This window comes from Lacerta agilis, chromosome 17, assembly GCF_009819535.1.
Source record: "Lacerta agilis isolate rLacAgi1 chromosome 17, rLacAgi1.pri, whole genome shotgun sequence".
NCBI lineage: Eukaryota > Metazoa > Chordata > Lepidosauria > Squamata > Lacertidae > Lacerta > Lacerta agilis.
In genome coordinates, this window is record NC_046328.1 from 25,425,073 (window position 1) to 25,442,385 (window position 17,313).

Below are 17,313 nucleotides of genomic sequence, written 5' to 3' on the forward strand. Positions count from 1 at the left end.
CCCCCGCCCCCTGGAAACGATATATTCTTGCTCTCTCATTTGTAGTTTATGGGATGCAGCAGAGACTGGGCTCAGTCTTGTTTCCAGCTCTACATATTTTGTGTGTTTAGAGTCCAAGTGCGGGGAAGTTGGGGGCCCTGCTTGGAAATGTAGATGGGGGGAAGCCCCATTGAGCAGAAATGCCTGTAGCAGCATCGTGCTTCCTGTTGAACCCTCTGTGCTGGGAAACTGGACTGTGAAAGTGTACAGGCGGTGGTGCTGCAGTGGCTCTGGGGGATTATCCAAAATGGTAAGAATAGGCCTGGGGGCACAGGCAAAGAAGAGATGTCTTCAGTCCTTAATATTTTTTAAAGCACCATTTAGAAGCAACAATCAATATTCAACAATCTCTTTCACACACACCGAGAGAGAGAGAGAGAGAGAATATCAGGTGTAGGTGTCTTAACTAAATGTAACAAAATAGGAAACAAAATAGGGAATTCTTTCCAGTAGCACCTTAGAGACCAACTGAGTTTGTTCTTGGTATGAGCTTTCGTGTGCATGCAGAACAAACTCAGTTGGTCTCTAAGGTGCTACTGGAAAGAATTAACTAAATGTAGGTGTCTAACTACTAAATGTAGGTGTCTAACTACATTTAACTTTTAACCTTAAGTTTTTCAGCAGAAGTATCATTCCACAAACCTCCATGTGTCCTCAGAGCCCATAAGCCATGTTCCATCAATGTTACATATGTAATAAAACCAAGCCAGGCTGATTGAAAAGCGGTGGTGGTTTTTGTCTGCATGACTCTCTTGGGCATGGGTTGTCTGTGGGTCCATTGGTCTTGAGTCCCAGTGTTGTGAGGTCCAGGTCTCAAACAGGTCTGCATTTAGTGCCTTCCAATACCTTTCAATAGATAGCAAGCCACGCTGCTGCCTTTATATCTCCAGCCAGGGATAGAGATGTGAAGGCCTGGAAAAAAAACTGGAAAAATTCAGAAAAAAACGTTTCCCCCCCGTTTTTTCCCTGAAAAATTGAAAAAAATTTACCCCGAAAAATTGAAAAAATTGTTTCAATCCGAGCAAACATTCAGTTTTTAGAAGTCCATAATAACTGCGATAATGACAGAGTAGATGCAGAAGCAGAGACTGAAACTGATACTGATCATTACAGCTCAGAAAATGATTCTGATTAAATTTCATGCCCATTCATTGAAATTTAGTCCCACTTCCTTCTTCAGTTCTTTTTATGAGAATGTTTTTTAAAATACTGTGGAGAGGAAATATGAATAATTGTTAGTTCTCAATTTTTAATAATTGTTTTGTGGAGGGTTTTGTTGTTGTTGTTGTTGTTCCACATAAACTAGTAAACAGTTCAGTTGTTGCTCAATTTGTTACAAATACAAATAAATATTATTTTAAAAGTAAATTCTGTTTGTAATAAGTGTTTGGATACACTATATTTTTAATATGCTAGCTGTGATAATTTTATGCCCATTAAAATTGTCCATAGTTATATTTTATGTTTCTAAAGTAACAGGATGACTTTCAATCTGGAAAAGAAGAAAGAAGTGCTAATGTAGCATTTTTTTCAATTTTTCTGAAAATTTCCGTCCGTCCCCCCCCCCCCAGCTTCAAAATTTCTGAAAATTTTACATCTCTAGCCAGGAATTTATATGGTAGCTTGTAGCGTGGAGGGTTAAAGGTGGGTCTGCCTTGCCTCTACTGCCTTGTCTCCACTTGGATCAGCTCCCTGAATTGTGCACAGCTGCAGATCTCCCTTGGGATCCGCCCAGGATTGCAACCCCCACCTTGCTTTTCAGCTGGCCCTTTTTGAATTAACAGGCTGCTTTTTTGGGGGGGGTACTCTGTCCAAGGAAGCATACAGCTCACAAAAACTGTTTATAAAATCCAGTAGTACAAGCACCGCGTACGTGTTTAAAAAACCGAGGCCAATTAAAATAAATAAAAAGGCTGTCCGGGCAAGAACAAGTCTCTGAAATGCAGCCTAGATTAAGGAAAAGGCAGCACAAAATAAATGAGGCTTTTGGAAACACAGCTTAAAATAAATTTGGACACTTAGTGGGGTAGGAGAGGCTGGTCTATACTGACTTACAGCTGCGGCTCTCCAGGGGGTCAGGCTGGGGGTGTTCGCACCTGGCGATGCTAGTGGGGATTGAACTGGGGGCCTTCTGTATGCAGGACAGGTGTCCTCTGCCCATGAGCTCCAGACCCTCCCCTTGAATGCTACAGATCAGTGCTTCCCAACTGGTGCTCTGTGGACCACAGGGGGTCCGCGTAACCCGCCCATGGCACCATTCACATAACAGAAACTGCCGTAGAGATATCGAAAGGTTCAGCAGCAGAAGGTCCGTAGCTTGGCTTTTGAAAAGCAGGAGTCCGCAGTACGTAGCTAACAGGGAACCACTAGATTAGTGTGAGCTTAATCTGCAATCTAAAATATTTCCCAAGTCCGTTTTGCTGCTCTGCGGATGACTGCATGCAAGACTCGAAAACACCCGGACGTGTATTAGTCCTGGAAGACAACACTTTATGCTTAGTGGTAGTTTCAATAAAGTTTGCATCACCAGTTAGCTCAGCCGGTTTAGAGAGCATGGTGTTGATAATGTCAAGGTCACAGTTTCAGTCCCCATATGGGCGGCTTGCGTATTCCTGCATTGCAGGGGGTTGGGGGCCCACCCGACTGTTTTGTTTTTTTTTAAGGAATTTATTGGTATTTAAACAAAATACAAAAAAGAAAAATACATACACAGTACAGAGTACAAAATACAAAACAAAAGAAAACTAATACAATACATAAAAACACACCTAAAACAACAAAACACCTATTTAACTATTCTAATCTTATTTATAATCTTACTTGGGGGACTTCCTCACGTCCTCTCTTCTGCGTTCATTTCAAATATACTATAGTAACTTTATAACTACATTAACAACTAATCTTAATCCTTATCTATCATCTTATATCTATCACCTTATTCTTAACAGAAATACAAAAAATGAAAAAATCACAATTCTGTCATCTTATATTCTATTTTAAACTAACATTTTAATGCTATCGCCTGTAATGTCCACTGATTTCAATTTCAAATATCTAACTTTTCGCGTCGTTTCAAATATTCTTTAAATTTCTTCCAGTCTTCTTGCACCTTCTCCTCCCTCTGGTCTCGGAGTTTCGCGGTCAGTTCTGCGAGTTCCATGTACTCAATTAACTTCATCTGCCAGTCTTCCACTGTTGGTAGTTCTTCAGTTTTCCAGTTTTTAGCAATTAAAATCCTAGCAGCTGTTGTGGCATACATTAAAAATATTCTATCTTTGTTGGGGATCTCATGAAAGGCCTCTGGTTTCTTAGTAAATGTGTTTTTCAACACTTTTTTAAGTTCATTATAAATTTTCTCCCAGAAGACCTTACCTTTGGGCAAGGGAACCCACCCGACTCTGTGATTCTATGCCGCCTTCCTTCCCCTCTCCCCCCCACAGGCTACGACTTCGCCGCGGTCCTGGAGTGGTTTGCGGAGCGGGTGGACCGCATCATCCTCCTCTTTGACGCCCACAAGCTGGACATCTCGGACGAGTTCTCCGAGGTGATCAAGGCCCTGAAGAACCACGAGGACAAGATCCGGGTGGTGCTGAACAAGGAGGACCAGATCGAGACGCAGCAGCTGATGCGGGTCTACGGTGCCCTCATGTGGCGCTGGCAAGATCATCAACACGCCCTAGGTGGTTCGAAGTCTACATTGGCTCCTTCTGGATCCACCCGCTCCTCTATCCCGGACAACCGGAGCTCTTCGAGCAGAGGACGCCAAGACCTCTTCAAGGACATCCAGTCCCCTCCCCGCGAAACGCTGCCTTAAGAAAGCTCAACGACCCTTCATCCAAGCGGGCCAGGCTGGCCAGAGGTGGGTGCCCGTCCCCCGGGTGGCGTTGGGGTTGTTTTTTCTTTTTTTTTCCTGTTCCTTCAAGGCCGGGGATTGGGTGTGCTCTGGCTGCCAAGTGATGGAGGAAGGGTACCCCGCCCCACTTGGCACCTGGATTGCGGGGGTGGGGGTGGGGAAGCTTTCAGCACGTTTCTTAGCGCCAATTCAAGTGTCGTTGCTGCCCTTTAAATAGCCCTAAACGGCCCGGCCCTGTATACCTGAAGGAGTGGCGGCACACCTCCCTTGTCCAGCCCAGACACTGAGCTCCAGATCCGAGAGCCTTCTGGCGGTTCCCTCACTGCGAGAAGTGAGGTTATAGGGAACCAGGCAGAGGGCCTTCTCGGTGGTGGCGCCTGCCCTTTGGAACACCCTCCTGTTCAGATGTCAAGGAAATAAACAACTACCTGACTTTTAGAAGACATCTGTAGGCAGTCCTGTATCAGGAAGCTTTTTTAGCATTTGATATTCTCAGGGTGTTCTATATTTTGTTGGAAGCTGCCCAGAGTGGCTGGGGTCACCCAGTCAGATGGGGCAGCATTTTATTTATTTAATTTATTCAAGGTCTGAGGGCCCATTGGTTCACCAGTGTGGTGTAGTGGTTAAGAGTGGTAGACTCGTATCTGGTGAACCAGGTTCGCGGTCTCCGCTCCTCCACATGCAGCTGCTGGGGTTGCCTTGGGCTAGTCACACTCTCTGAAGTCTCTCAGCCCCACTCAACTCACAGAGTGTTTGTTGTGGGGAGGAAAGGGAAAGGAGAATGTTAGCTGCTTTGAGACTCCTTAGGGTAGTGATAAAGCGGGATATTCAAATCCAAACTCTTCTTCTTCTTCTTCTTCTTCTTCAACCTCATCCAATGCCCTGTTTAGGTCCGTGTTTCTTCAGCTTCTTGAGAGCTGGGACTCCTCTGTAGCAGATGGGACTCATTTCCAAGGATAAAGGGCGGGGGGCCCTGGATTGGAAGGATGGGCAGGGCTGTCCTTTTGTTGAATACCAGTTATCTAGCCAGGTGTGGGGAGCCTGTCTCCCTCCAGATATTGCTAGACTCTAACTCCCATCAGCCCCAGGACACACGATCCAAAAGCCCAGGGGTGATGGGATTTGTAGTCCAGCAATATCTGGAGGGAGACAGGCTCCCCACCCCTGGTCTAGGCTGGCCCATCTTTTTATTTATTTCTGCAGCCGCTTGTGCCACCTGCAGTTGCTGAGTTCTCATCCTCTGCTCTCCACCCCCCCCCCTTTCAGGTCCATGCCTACATCATCAGCTCCTTGAAGAAGGAGATGCCCAACGTCTTTGGGAAGGAGAGCAAGAAGAAGGAGCTGGTGAGCAACCTGGGGGAGATCTACCTGAAGATCGAGAGGGAGCACCAGATCTCGCCGGGGGATTTCCCCAACCTCCGGAAAATGCAGGTATGGAGGGATGTTGACCTGTGTAGCGCGTTTGGGGCAGGAGCGGGCGGGGCTTGGGCTTGCCTGGATAGCAAGGAGGTCCTGGAGTCTTGCCGCATGTTTGTGTGTGTTGCAAGAATCACAGAGTAGGGGAAACCGTGAAGCCAGACAATGCTTTCTCTTGATTCCTGCAGCTCCTGTTAACTCTGCTGGTTCAGCTCTCCCCACCCCACCCGCCGCCCCTTCCTGCGAATCACAAGAGCAGGCGCTGGAAAGAATCACGCGGGGGAGACCGTGAAGCCAGCCAATGCCCCTCTCTACATGGCTCCATCCTTGTTTCAGACATTGTGATACATCGCGGTGTTTAGCTGGTCATACATCACAATGCTGAAAATTGGCGGCTGGGCTCTCCTTATGATTTTAGTTGTGATTTTTGCCTGCCAGCTTAAGCGCCAGTTTGCTAGCCTCCGAGCACCAGTTGCTGTGGGGACTGCAAAGTGGGGTGAGTGGTGCTGTTGCGCTCAGGCCCTTTGGACTGATCCTGCAGGTGGGCTCCTCTACTCACCGCCGCAGTCAAGAGGCAGCAATGCTTCTGAAGACCAGTTGCAGGGAAACCACAGGAGGGGGAGAGTGTTGCTCTTGCGCCGGGGTCCTGCTTGCAGGTTTCCCATAAAGGTCAGCCACTGTGAGACCAGGATGCTAGACTAGTGAGGACCCAACCACATCCACGCTGCCTGTTAACGTTCCCAATGGAACCTCCAGATCCAGAGGCAGTCTTTCTGAACTCCCGGGTTCTTAGGGATGTTTGGCCACTGTTGAGAACAGAATATTGGATGGGAAAACTCTGGGAAAGTGATTTGTAGTTCACAGCATATTATTCTTTGAAGGAGAACTACTTAAAAATGATTTACAGATGGTATTTAACTGAGTAGGCTTGCAAAGATGTATAAGACTGAATCAGATAAGTGCTGGAGTTGCAAAGAGGTTGAGGGAACATTCTTTCATATGTGTTGGATTTGTAAAAGGGTAAAAGAGTATTGGGAAATGATCCATAAAGAATTGGAAAAAAAAAAGTTTAAAAGTACTTTCTCCCAAACAACGGAGTCCTTTCTTTTGGGGATAATTCAGACTGAAATTCCCAGGTGTCAAAAAAAGGTTATTACTATACTATAATATACTACTTTATTCGACCGACAGTCAGAAAAACATTTTCTCAGCACAAAGTTAGTACAACTAAAACATCAAACAGGCTACACAAGTAAAATATGGACAGCACTAATAAACACTACACAGATAAACCCACGTTGAGACATTCGGTTTTACGTTTCCGACCCTTGAGCGCTAGGAAGAGGAATTAGCACCAGATAAAGCTGTTTTCCAGTGGGCTTATTCAACAGATATGCTACCTGCCTTTCTCTAGATAGAGAACTAAGCTGAGAGAGAGATGGAGCTATGAGATATTGCCTTAGATCAGCATAAAAGGGCAGCTCAGTAGATGTGTTCTGTGGATTCTACCTCTCCCAAGGCACAATGGCACTTTCTCTGATCGTATGGAACTCCTCTGGAATCCCTCAATACCGCAGATTCAAGAACGTTCAATCTAGCGCAGTGAGGAAAAAGGTTATTTATGTATGCCCACTACTGCGGCCCGTGTTTTGTTAGCCCAAAATGTAAACAAGTGAGATCCCAACCAAAGAAGACTGGCAGCTTAAGTTGACAGAATCTGCGCAGCTTGCATACTAACTATAGAATAAGAGAACAAGAAGAACATATGTTTAGAGAAGATTGGAAACGTTTATTGAATAACAGTGTACGGCTGAAAATGCTGACAGCATTAAGATGAATTCAACAGTGTAAAAAATAAGTTACGATGGATATAATAAGGAATGCTGGATGGTATAGTTTTGGTAAAATAGGCAGGGATTTATGATACGTAAAATGAACCATGGAAGAGAAAAAGGGAAGTCATTTATATTTTAAGGATGTAAAAAGGAGTACTTTAAATTGTAAAACCGAAAATGTAATAAAAAATATATTCAAAAATAAAGAACGGAACGCTGGAATTTTAGTTCAGGCTCTTCACATGCCCACTTTGTTGTCCCCCCCCCAGGAGCAGCTGCTGACGCAAGACTTCAGCAAGTTCCAGCCGCTGAAAGTCGAAGCTGCTGGACGCTGTGGACGACATGCTGGCCAACGACATTGCGCGCCTGAATGGTGATGGTGCGGCAGGAGGAGTCTCTGATGCCCACGCAGGTGGTGAAGGGCTGGGCCTTCGAGGGCACCATGAACGGGCCCTTCGGCCACGGCCTACGGCGAGGGGCGTGGCGAGGGCATCGACGACCTGGAGTGGGTGGTGAGCAAGGACAAGGCCCACGTACGACGAGATCTTCTATCACCCTCTCGCCCGTCAACGGCAAGATCACGGGCGCCAGTGCCAAGAAGGAGATGGTCAAGTCCAAGCTGCCCAACACCGTCCTGGGCAAGATCTGGAAGCTGGCGGACGTGGACAAGGACGGGCTGCTGGACGACGAGGAGTTTGCCCTCGCCAACCACCTCATCAAGGTCAAGCTGGAGGGGCACGAGCTGCCCTCCGAACTGCCCTCCCACCTGGTGCCGCCCTCCAAGCGCAGGCATGAATGATGCCACCTCCCTGTCGAGCGGGAGGGGCCCCCGCCTCTTGACTCTGTCCAGGCTTGGGTGGGCCGCCTGCCATCAGGAACTCGACTCTGAACTCCCCCGCCCTGCGAGAACAAAAGACGCCACCCCAAACCCACAGATGATTTCCGTTTTTAAAAGAAATGTTTTAATACACCTCTATCTTTGAGGCAGTCGTCTTGTGTGGTGCTGGGGAGGGATTCGCTCTCCTGTCGGTATCCTCTTCTCTAGACCAAGAGCCCTCAGGGGGTGGGGACGCCCCTTATTCCCACCAGGTGTGGTGCCAGTCCAGCACCTGTCTGACGAGGGGCTCACCTGGGCTGAGGCCCAACAGCTTGGTGCTTTTCACTCCCCAGGTGGTTTTCCCGGTCGACCGCTTGGAGGGTGTCCGTAACTTCCTCGCACCCAGTGTGTTCGGGTCCTGGTTCAGGGCCTCTGGATTCTTGGGTGACACCATTCAGCCTTGGCAACCTTAGGGTGACCTCCTCACTTGCCCTCCCCCACACCACCACAGTCACTTTCTGAGTACATGCGCCATCACCTGTTTTGACACCTCGACTGACTCATCACTTCCTGCTTTGCCTAAGAGGGTGGCATGTTGTTTCTGACATCACTTCCCCGTCCACCCACCCACCCTGTGCCTTTACAAATGGTGCTTATAATAGAATTTAATGGGACCAACTGCTCACATCCCGGTGGCAAGGGGTTAACGCTGCAGCCGAATGCACACACAACCCGCCATGCCATGCAGGCCAGACCGGGCAAGAAATTGATAGAAGGTGGTGGTGGCGGTGGCATTGATTGGAAGGGGGGGCGGGTTCTCCATATTGCACTGATTTTCTGCAGGGGTGGGCTCCGCAGGGGGCGTGGAGATCTCTAGGGATGAGCTTAGACCTGCATCTGCCTGCGGTTTCTGTTTGGCTAAGAAAATCCGGGACTTGTGCATGGAAAAGGATTGAAGATTTTAAGGTTGTACGTGTGTTCTGAAGACAGGGAGGCTTATGATGGCCTTTGTTACCTTCCGGCCTGCCAAGGAAGGAAGGAGGTATACAGTAGTTGGGGTTTGCCATTAGAGCCCCCCACCCCTCCCCAATTTGACTTCAAACTCTCTGTGGTGTGTCTTGGGTCGGAGGATAAATGATTCCCCCCACCCCGCCCTCTGCCAGAAGGTTGAAGAAAGCTGGGCCAGTATCTTAACCCGTAGATGGAACATGATTGGCTGAGTCTGTCCAGAGCTGCTTACTAGGATTAGATACTGCTAAGACCCAGGAGGGGGATCAGAAGTGCAGCTCGGTGTCAGTAGCGGAGGGAGCTGTTGAATGTTCCACCTGCATCCCTTGCATTAAAGTTGATTTTTGGAGATATGCAGCTGCCTCTTCATTCCTTCTCCCCCCCCCCCAACACACACACACACTTTGTATTTTAAAAGGTTTATAACTCTGTGCTGCTCCAGTGCCAACAAGATGGCTGTCGTTGGCTACACAGCAAAGCCGAAACTTCAACCTGGATAAACCTGAAAAGGTGTAGTGCTTTCACTGGGGAAGATTGCTGACACAGAACCCACCCCTGACCATTGAGTGCAAGTCCTGCTTAGCCTGAGGCTCCACAGGGCACAGCTCCCTAGAGTTGGCATCTTGTCTGTCTCGAGGGACAGTAGAGGAGTGTGCCTTTGGGGATGAAGTCAAACCACTGGAAGGTTGCAGCTCCTGCTAGGTAGAGACTGATATGGGAGAGACATGTTTCATTGCAGCTGGGGCAGATGAAGGCATCCGGTTGTGCTGCTGCAGGGTGGCACCAGGGTGTTTCTTCTCTTCTGTGCTCCTCCCAGTGGTCATTCCTCCTCTGGCCGCTGCTGTGGATGCACGACCCGGATGTCCGTCTCCAGGCACTGTGGTCGTCTGCAAGGGATTCCCATGTGGTGGGGTTTATGTAGCCGGCCGTACCTGTTCCCCTGTGGTTCCATGCCAACAATTGAATTCTGAGGGGCAAGGAAATTTGCATGTTAGGTATCAGGGTGTTGACAGTGCAAATTACGTTTGTGCCTATTGCAAATGCAGAAAACTCCCGGCTCTGTTTCATTGAGGATCATATGATATAAATAACCAGTCAGAGAACGCACCTGTCCGGTTTGGGGGTTTTTGATCTCCGAAAAAAGTGCTATTTCAGTTAATGTGATGGTTTTCCTTGTTGTTATAGAAACGTTGAAGATATTCGGAGTCTTCACCCTGAAAGTGGAGGTGGCCGGGAGAAATAGAGAAAAGGTTTTCCTCCCTCTCTCGTGGCACTAAAACATATGGGCCATCCCATGAAGCAAAATGTTGGAAGATTCAGGACAGATAAAAAGAAATTCCTTCTTTATGCAGCAAAGAGTTAACCTGTGGAACTCCCTCCCACAGGAGGCAGTGAGGGCAACCACTCACTTGGATGGCTTTTAGAGAGGATTGGACGCGTTCCTGGAAAGGAAAGGGCTGTCGATGGCTACTAGCCAGGATGGCTTATGCTCTGCCTCCATTGTTGAAGGCAGCAATGCTTTCTGAATACCAGTTGCTGGAAACCGGTGGAGGGCAGAGGGCTCTTGTGCTCAGGTCCTGCTTGCAGGTTTCCCATAATAGGCACCTGGTTTGCAACTGTGAGAACAGGATTCTGGACTAGATGGGCCTGGTCCTGCACGGTTCTGCTTATGTTCTCATCGCATGTTCTTATCACTAACAAGGTGGCTCAAAAAGCTCAAGGCTAGGAATAGCCATCCATAAGCAGGTATCTTCTCTTCCATCTTCAGCCAGAAGGAAGTGATTGAAAGTACCTGTTCCTAACAAACCACCGGTTGCTGTTCTAGCAAAATCAGGACAAACTGTAGTTAGAAACATAGATGTTTTTGGAAAGAATCCTGAGGATCATCTAGCGCAACTCCCCGCAATGCAGGAATATGCAGCCGACCCAAACGGGGATCAGATTTGCAAACTTGGCGTTATCAGCACCGTGTTCTAAACAACTGAGCTATCCAGTCAGTTTAAAATAGCATTGGTTTTGTGCCAGCCAGAACGGGAAACTGTGGTTTGGAGGTGGGTCGTACAGACAAGCCGTATTTTAAAATAAACAAGTTTGTCCTGGTTTGCACAAAAACGATTCCCATTTGAAAACAAAAGGGGGCGCTTCTGCTCTTGGCGTAAGGTGGGAGAGGGATTGATGTAGCACAAAAAAACAAAAACAGAAAACAGCTTAGGTGTTGCATCTAAGCACAGCCCCTAAGTTAGATGTGGGGTGGAGGAAGGGGAGTTTTACACCGGTAGCTCTCAAAAGGAGGAGCAGGCCAGGGAAAAGGTGGGGGGGGCTAGAAATGCAAATGAACAGATTATGGAGAAAGGGTGTGTCCTTATGGGGGGGGGGAGCAAATTACCCCATTAAATCACTGGAGATAGTATGCTGGGAAAAGTGATAGTATGCTGGCCGCAGAGACAGACGGGCGGACGGAAGTCCCTCTTGTGCCCTTAAAGGACTTTATGATTGGAAGCTGGTCTGATTCCTGCCTGGTGCAGTCCACCCCCAGGAATGCTGGTGTGCGGTTTGATGAGGCATTCCTTCCATCCCCATTTAGAAAAGGGTTCCTGCAGTCCAAGCATTCCAGCTTATCTTCTTTCCCCTGGGTTCATGCCAACATTCTTGCTTACAGCTGGTCCCAGGGGCGAAGAAACAGCCCGGAGCAAGCGAGGAGGGGCTGGGTGGGTGGGTGGAGACCCGCAAGGCCTAGCCTTTCTGGGCCTGCAGAGCAGCCAGCTCTTGTCTGTAATGCCACATTAGCTTCGAAGGGGCTGGCTAGGCAGGTGGGGGGGCCATGGCAGCTGGAAGATTCCTCCTCCTGCGAGGGGGCAGTTTCTTGGCTGGCAGTGTGTGTGTGTGTGTGTCTGGTGCCACCACCCAGCCCTTGCCAAAGCCAAGTGCTCTGTGACAGGCGATCAGGGGCTGGGGGGGGGATTCCAGTTACAGTCAGGGGTGGGTGCAGTTTTTCAGAGCTGTAGCTACAAGGTGACTAGCCATGTTTTTTGCCCTGGGTGAAACCTCCAGAGGGGTGCCATTGAGGTTCCCAGCCTGTGATTTTTGTGTGTACACAAATGCACATGGAGATGTGCGCCAAACTGGGTCTTTGACCCAAGTGAAATATCAGCCTCGTTTCCCCCCTGCAGGTTTTTTTTTTTTTTTTTTTTGGACTTGAGAGTTCAGGCATGCAATAATCCAAGCATAGGCAAACTCGGTCCTCCAGATGTTTTGAGACTACAACTCCCATCATCCCTAGCTAACAAGACCAGTGGTCAGGGATGATGGGAGCTGTAGTCCCAAAACATCTGGAGGGCTGAGTTTGCCTGTGCCTGCTTCTGGGCACCACCATCTCTCTTTCCTCTCCACCCCTCCTTCACTTTCTTCTTCACCCAAAAGTTTGAGCCAAACCTCAATGTTCAAATTATTTCCTCGAAGGAACCAGATTTCTCTTCCTATTATGGGAAGTTCCTTTTTAGGAAGCGCCAGAGATCTCTTCCTGTTTTATCCCCACCACACAAGGTTGGGTTGGACAGCCAGTGGCAACCTATCTCTGCCATTTTGATCAACCTGAATCAGCGCAGCAATACTACAGGGAGATTTCGGAAAACACCATTTGAGCAGAGTCTATGACCCTGTGGACAGAGACAATAGAATCAGTTGTGCACAGTGCTTTTTTTCTATTGGAAAAAATGTTTAGGGGTACTCTCATTTTGACTCTATGAAATCACCATTTTATAGTTCAAATTAGGGAAAATAAATAAATACAGTAAACGGACAAAGTACAAAGATTCACAAAATGTTTAGGGGTATGTGTCCTCCTGCGTGTCCCCCAGAAAAAAAACACTGGTTGCGTGTGTTCTTTTGCACTGCCCCGGTATCAAACAATTTGATCTACGTTCATTAATCAGTTGGTTGTTAGCAGAGACAGGCATTCAGGCGAATGCATGGTAGCCTTCCTTATGTTTACTCAGGATGGGGCCAAGATGGAGATAGTAGCCAGGTTTCTGCAACACACGATGAAGATTCGTGAACGTTTTTGCTGATGGTTTTTATTGTACCGGACCTTATTGGAGCCTTGTATATACGCCAATAAAGGCTTTGAGAATTTGAAATATGGCTGGGGTCAGATTGCGCCTGGCGCCTTCTGCGTGCCAAGCAGCTTCCCTGCCACTGAGCCGCAGCCTCCCCTGTGAAGCTCCTGACCCCTGTGGGATCAGGTGAGAGGGGGCAGCGGGAATAATGCTGGGGCTTAAGAGAAAGAAGCTAGTGCTTCTTTTGGCTGCTCTCCCCTCTTAAAAAGCAGAAAGATTCCTTCCCATATTCGAATGATAAGTCTGTTCCCTGCAGAGACAATAATCCTATGGATGCTTATATCTTATTCCCTAAAGGGGAGAAGGTCACATCATCTCACAGGCCATCTTGAGCATCTGGCAATATTCTTGATCCCATCATCTCCTGCCCTGTTTGGAGCAGAGTCCAAGGAAGGAAACTCACAAGAGTCCAAGTCCTGCTTCCTACCAGTGTGTGTGAGTGAGATGGAGAGTCATGCTTGCAGGAGCAGAGGCGGGGCACACTTGCAATCTGGGCATGCGCATCCATTTTTGTGGGTGCCTGCCAAGGGGAAGCATGAGGCTGCTGCCCTCTGCTGGCTGAAGTCACTGTTTGCATGTCTAAACATAGAACCATAAAACTGCAGAGTTGGAAAGGGAACCCCAAGGGTCATCTAGTCCAACCCCCTGGAATGCAGGTATCGCAGTTCAGTGATTCCTATGTTTGTGATGCAGTTCCAGACTAGAGGGGTGTGACTTCATCCAAAGCAGGGTACTTGTTGTTGTTGTTTTTTAATTCAGGTATCTTTATTCGTACTTGGGTGGCTAAACAAATCCTGTTATGGACATTTGAGTTTTGCAGCCGAATTGGAATTATCTGGAACTGAGTTTTTTTTTAAAAAAAAAACAAAGCAAAACGAAGGAAGACAAAGGAAACAAATGTATTTGAATATGATGGTGCACTAAGTGTGAGGTCCGACTGGCAGCTGCTGAAAGAGAAATACTTGTTAGCATCAAAGGTATCCTAATAAGACAGTAGATTTGTCCCACTGAGGTATGACTCAGCTCATCTTGCAATGGGAAGCTGAAGGTAGGCTACTGAAGTTTACAAAATAGGCCTGGCCTAGCTTAGAATGGGCTACCTTTCTCCTGTACCTGATGAAGAATTCTAATAAAAGATGCCACCAAGACATTTCACCACCAGTGGGAAGGGTTAACTATTCTGTTTTGCCCACCCCCAGGAACCTCTGCTTTCACTTACTGAACAGAAGCAAACAGAAGTCAAATAGGAATCAAATTTTCTTTTTTCTTTTTTTCTTCTTCTTAATATTATTATTATTACTATTATTATTATTTTTGACTATTACTTTTCTTTTTATTATTTTTCTTATCATTTTTATTTTTACTATTATAATTATTTATTACTTTATTATTCTGGTAGTGTTTAACAGGCAATACAGCAAGAAGTTACAGTGTAAAGTAAGACACGGATTAATATATTTGTATTGTAAATAACTTTATTATTACTGTAAGGCACGTTCGTTGCTTTTTCTTTCTTTTCTTCTTTTTCTTTGTCCACGATTGTTGCTGGTTGTATCTGAGATGCTGGAACTTTGTATGTGGAAACTTTAAAATATGCAAATATATATATATATATATATATATATATATATATATATATATATATATAGGAATCAAATTAGCAGGGTACTTGTGTTGAGACAAACTTCCTCAGTAAAGATAGGAGCGAGGGGTGATATGACCAGGTCTGGGTGCTTTGAAATTTAGCCACTCCCAGTCAGTAACCCCTGCTAGGTCAGGGATGCTGTCCGCATAGCCACATTGGGAATACTTTCTATAGTTCCGGTCTCTCGACCTCAGAAAGGATGTTGCAGAGTTGGAAAATGTTCAGAAAAGGGAAACTTGAAATGATCAAGGGGGGTGGAGCAAATCCCCTGTGAGGGAAGCTTGCAGCATTTCAGATTTTTTTTAGTTTAGAGGAAATGCAAGAGGCAGCATGATAAAAAGTTTATACCATCATGCACGGCATAGAGAAAGTGGGCAAGGGAAAAGCTTTTTCTACCTCCCTCCTAACATGAAGCTGAATGCTGGAAGGTTCGGGACAGATGAAAGGAAGTCCTCCTTAATGTAGCCCATGGTTAAACTCGAACTCCCTGCTGCAGGAGGCGGTGATGGCCGTCAACCTTGATGGCTTTAACAGAGGATTAGAGAAATTTGTGGAGGCAGGGCCGGTGCTAGGGTTTCTCGCGCCCTAGGCAGACCACCTTCTGGCACCACCCGCCCCCCGCCAAAGCCTGCTTTAGCGGGAGGTGGGGGGTGGTGGAGAGGCAAGCACCAGTTTCTCCGCTGTAGCGGAGAAGCTGCTGCTCGCCCGCCCCGCCCCCCGCCAAAGCCTGCTTTAGCGGGAGCCGGGGTGGTGGTGTAGGGGGCAAGCAGCACCTCTCCGCTACAGTGGAGAAGCTGCTGCTAGGCCCCCCCCCCCGCCAAAGCCTGGCCAGCGCCCCCTCCATTATGGCACCCTAGGCAATTGCCTAGTTCACCTTAATGGACGTGCCAGCCCTGTGTGGAGGAGAGGGCTGTCGATGGCTACAAGCCGGGTGGTTGTGCCTCTGCCTCAACAGTCGGAGGCAGCAATGCTTCTGAATACCACTTGCTGGGAACCATGAGAGGGGAGAGTTGCTCTTGTGCTTGGATCCTGCTTGCAGGTTTTCCGTGGTCATTTGGGTGGCCCCTGTGAGAACACGATTCTGGACTAGATGAGCCATTGGCCTGATCCAGCAGGCAGGCTCTTATACGTATCTGTATGCACAGCCTCAGGCTGTAAGGGCCTTTTGTGCCAAGTGGGTGCAGAACCGCGTGGCAGTAGCTGCGTTCGTTCTGCTCCCCAAGTGTGAGCATTAACCATTGTTGCTGTTTTTTCCCAGCAGAGGGCAGTGCAGCTTCATGCAAGCTGGAAATTCCCCCCCCCCCCGACTTTTGGATCGGGCATGCAGACAGGTGCAGGGCAAGGGGGTCGGGTTGATGATTCCGCAGCTGGAAGAGGTTGGATTAGGTGAGCCCCGTGCAGGAGGCACAGCAGCAGTGGTGCTAATTTGTGGAACTTGCAGTCACCCTGTGCTTAAATGTCTTTGGAAAGGGAATCAATCAATCAATCACTTTATTTCAGCCTTAAGCTCATTTAGTGGAAAGGGAATTAGATGGATCTAAGCGATGCGGGTGGCGCTGTGGGTTAAACCACAGAGCCTAGGGCTTGCTGATCAGAAGGTCGGCAGTTCGAATCCCCGCGATGGGGTGAGCTCCCGTTGTTGGGTCCCTGCTCCTGCCAACCTAGCAGTTCGAAAGCACATCAAAGTGCAAGTAGATAAATAGGTACGGCTCCGGCGGGAAGGTAAATGGCATTTCTGTGTGCTGCTCTGGTTCGCCAGAAGTGGCTTAGTCATGCTGGCCACATGACTTGGAAGCTCCCTCGGTCAGTAAAGCGAGATGAGCGCCGCAACCCCAGAGTCATCCGTGACTGGACCTATTGGTCAGGGGTCCCTTTACCTTTAAGCAAGCATAAGCAGTCCATGGCTATTAGTCATGGCGGCTAGTCATGGCAACCCAGTGCCATCTGCTGTGAAAAAAACTGGAGGGGGCCTCAGGTGACACCTAGATGCCGTTTCTGAATGCATAGTGCAGATGGCTGGTAGGTCTCCATATGCTGCCTTATTGAGCTGTGATTTGGAATGAGATAAGCAGGGCACCTGCTTTGCACGCAGGGAGGTCCCAGGTATCTCCAGGTAAAAAGATCATGTAACTGGTGATGGGGAAACCTTTCTCCAGAGGGAGACCCTGGAGAGTTGCTGCCAGGCAGAGTGAGCAATGCTGGTCCAGACTGTATTTGCCACCCTGTGGGACAGGTGCTCTCAGGGCCACTCTTTGCAAGGGGAGAGTTGGTGGCCAATGGGCATTCCTCCAGTGCAGGGCCGGTGCAACCATCTCTGCCTCAGGTGGCAAGATCCACAGGGGCAGCAGAGCCCAATGTAGATTTTCATTCCCTCCTTGTTCCCGATGTGGATCTCTACTCACGCCTTCTTCCCAGGTGGGGATGGAGGTGTCATTTTGTGTACCAAAGGGACATGGGTGGCACTGTGGTCTAAACCAGTGTTTTTCAACCACTGTTCCGCGGCACACTAGTATGCCTCGAGATGTTGCCTGGTGTGCCGTGGGAAAATTACTTTATATATAGTCAATATAGGCACAGAGTTAATT

General features: G+C 48.0%; 1 protein-coding gene across 1 annotated transcript in view; it reads left to right on the forward strand.

Moving 5' to 3' along the window:
• The window catches only part of EHD1 (EH domain containing 1), a 34,478-nt gene extending 26,305 nt beyond the window's left edge, over positions 1-8,173 (forward strand). The window contains 12 exon segments of the mRNA XM_033174833.1: positions 3,480-3,690; positions 3,692-3,728; positions 3,730-3,765; positions 3,767-3,829; positions 3,832-3,895; positions 5,157-5,323; positions 7,413-7,454; positions 7,456-7,512; positions 7,514-7,609; positions 7,611-7,670; positions 7,672-7,695; positions 7,697-8,173. Of these exon segments, the coding sequence (XP_033030724.1) occupies positions 3,480-3,690; positions 3,692-3,728; positions 3,730-3,765; positions 3,767-3,829; positions 3,832-3,895; positions 5,157-5,323; positions 7,413-7,454; positions 7,456-7,512; positions 7,514-7,609; positions 7,611-7,670; positions 7,672-7,695; positions 7,697-7,942 (1,103 nt within the window). The 3' untranslated portion in view covers positions 7,943-8,173.
• The last annotated feature ends 9,140 nt before the right edge of the window (positions 8,174-17,313 follow it).